The sequence below is a fragment of the Coffea arabica genome, chromosome 8c (genome assembly GCF_036785885.1).
Source record: "Coffea arabica cultivar ET-39 chromosome 8c, Coffea Arabica ET-39 HiFi, whole genome shotgun sequence".
NCBI classification, from domain to species: domain Eukaryota; kingdom Viridiplantae; phylum Streptophyta; class Magnoliopsida; order Gentianales; family Rubiaceae; genus Coffea; species Coffea arabica.
Window position 1 is genome coordinate 7304497 of NC_092325.1, and position 2732 is coordinate 7307228.

The window sequence follows — 2732 nt, forward strand, 5'->3', positions numbered from 1 at the left end:
CCCAAAACTTTTTTCAATCTGTTTGCTAGGATTTTGGAAATGGTTTTATAGAGTACATTACAAAGACTTATAGGCCTAAACTGCTTAACCTCAGTGGGATTATCGACTTTGGGAATGAGTGATATGGTTGTGTGATTCAAAGCCTTTAACATATGACCCGAATGAAAGAAACTTTTGATTGCTGAAATGATGTCATTTTTAAGAAAGTGCCAATATTTCTGAAAGAAAATTGGTGTCATGCTATCAGGTCCTGGGGCTTTGGTTGGATGCATAGAGAAAAGTGCATCTTTAATTTCTTTTTCCATGACTGGTTGGGTAAGAACAGTGTTCATGTGATTCGATATTGACTGTGATATTCCCTCCAGAACCAACTCAGTTGGGGTACCTACCTTGCTAGTAAAAAGCTCGTTGTAATGTTTAACAACTTCTTCTCCTATTTCCTCCTCAGATGTGGTCCAAGTTTTGTCCTCCCTTTGTATTCTTTGCATTTTATTTCTCTTCTTCCTACCTTTAACACTGGAGTGGAAAAAATAAGTGTTTTTATCCCCTTCCTTCAACCATTGCACACTAGATTTTTGACTCCAAAAGAGTTCCTCTTCATCGTATGCCTCCTTTAATTTCCTCTTGAGCTCCTTAGTAGCAGCCTTTTTGTTTTCGCAATCCTGTCCTTGAAGGTCTAGCACTTGTTTTTTCAGGCCATCAAGCTTGCTTCTAGAGTTGCCTTGGAAGGTATTTTTCCATTTCAAAAGAGCCACTCTGCAATTGGCAATTTTCCTATGCACTTTGAACATATTAGAACCAGTTTATGCCTCCTCCCAAGCATGCTTTATGACTTGTTCCACCCCCTCTTTTTTCATCCATCTCTTATCAAAAAGAATCATTTTTTTTCTTAACCTGTATAGGATTGGAGTCTATTAACAACATACTATGGTCTGATCCCAGGATCTCAATGTGTTTGACTATGGTTCTGTCGAAAATCTGGCTCCAATCATGACTTACCAAGGCTCTATCTAATCTTTGCTTGATTTCCCCTTCATGAGACCAATGGTTACTCCAAGTCCAGGGGTTACCTTCAAATCCAGTGTCTATGAGTCCATTATGTTCAATGAAGTTGTTAAAATCTTGGAATGACCCCTGCTCTCTTTTCTTACCTCCCCACTTTTCCTCATTTGAGGTAATGTCATTGAAATCACCTATGATGATCCACTTATGACCCCATAATACCTTTCTTCGTTGCACCACTTCCCATTGCTTTCTCCTAATTTGATCATCAGTACTAGCATAAATGCCAATGAACCACCATTCCTCATTCTTTTCTGTATCCTTGATTTGAAATTCCATAGTGAAAACCGTAGTTTTAATGTCCATCACTATCACCTCATCGTTCCACAAAACCATCATGCCACCTGCTTTATTCATAGACTCCACCACTTCACATTGATCAAATCTTAATTGTCTTCTTAACCTTTCCATGAACTGTAATCTGTTTTTGGTCTCACTTAAGAACACCATATGTGGGGAGAGGAGGTTGCAAGCCTCCCTCAACTGGGGAATTGTCAAGGGGCTCCCAGCACCTTGGCAATTCCACACCAGAGCTTTCATTTATCTAATCTGGTCACCGCCCCTTCAACTTTGCTCGCAGAGATCTCTTGATCAGTCCCCAATTTTCCTTTTTTTGCCACTATTTCAGTCACTTCAACATCGATCATATCCTCATCCAGCAGCTGTGCTTTCCTTTTCCCTGTGGCTTGTTTGCTTGGCCTTTGTTTCTGACTCCCTTTGTGTGATTTCCTGATTATCAGTGGAGTATTCAACTTGCTTCTTGTGCATGTAGATCTTTTGTGGTTGCACATTTCCTCCCCATCCTCTAATTGAGCCTCCACTTGCATGTTCTCCACTACATTCTACTTCCTTAGAAGATTGTTCCACCGACTTTTCCAGCACTACATTGAGCTGGCCTCCACACAATCTCATTTCCGACTGTAGTTGCGCCTGCTTTGCTTTGTCATCTTTGTCATTTACCTGATTGACATCTGCTGTTTGCCCATGTTCCTCCTCAGCTGCCTGGTTCCTCTCCCTTAACCCCGTCTCACTGAATTTTGGAACCAGCTCACCATCTTTGAAGCCCCATCTTTTCTTATTTGGGGATATCTCATTTGCCTGGACAATCCCAACTGTTTGACCACATATCGTACTTGTATTCCTCTCCTCTGCTGCCTGACCCCTCTCACTCAGCTCCCTATCACTTGGTTTTGCGACCAGCTCTCCCTCTTTGAAACCCCACCTTTGCTTGTTAGGGGAAATACTAGCAGCCTGTTTCCCTCTCCTTTCCTTCTGAGGCGACATATTCCCAACTCCTACCCTCATCCATGGTCCAAATTGATTGTGTTGTTGGCCTTTATCTCCTACTATACTAGCTGAACAATTTTTCTCGCTGTGTCCAATTTTACCACAGGTATAACAGAAATCAGACCCTCTTTCATATTTGAAGCTTAACCATTACCTTTTTCCTTCCATTTTCACGGTAGTCCCTCTCATTAAGGGTTGTGAAATATCTGCCATGACTAACATTTTTATGTGTCTCCCTTCCTTCCCTCCACCTTGGGGTATAATCACTTCCCTTGTTTCATGAAAAACTGATGCTATCTTCCTCCCCACCTCCTCTTCAAACTTGAATCCACAATGGTGCCATGTTAAAATCCGCTCCCTCCTCTTCAAAACCTTCAAACCAT

At 41.5% G+C, this 2732-nt stretch overlaps 1 protein-coding gene across 1 annotated transcript; it reads right to left on the reverse strand.

Moving 5' to 3' along the window:
• Positions 1 to 867: 867 nt before the first annotated feature.
• Positions 868 to 1602, reverse strand: LOC140013352 (uncharacterized). The gene has a single exon (XM_072062615.1). The coding sequence runs from the start codon at positions 1600 to 1602 to the stop codon at positions 868 to 870; it is 735 nt and encodes a 244-aa protein (XP_071918716.1).
• Positions 1603 to 2732: the final 1130 nt, after the last annotated feature.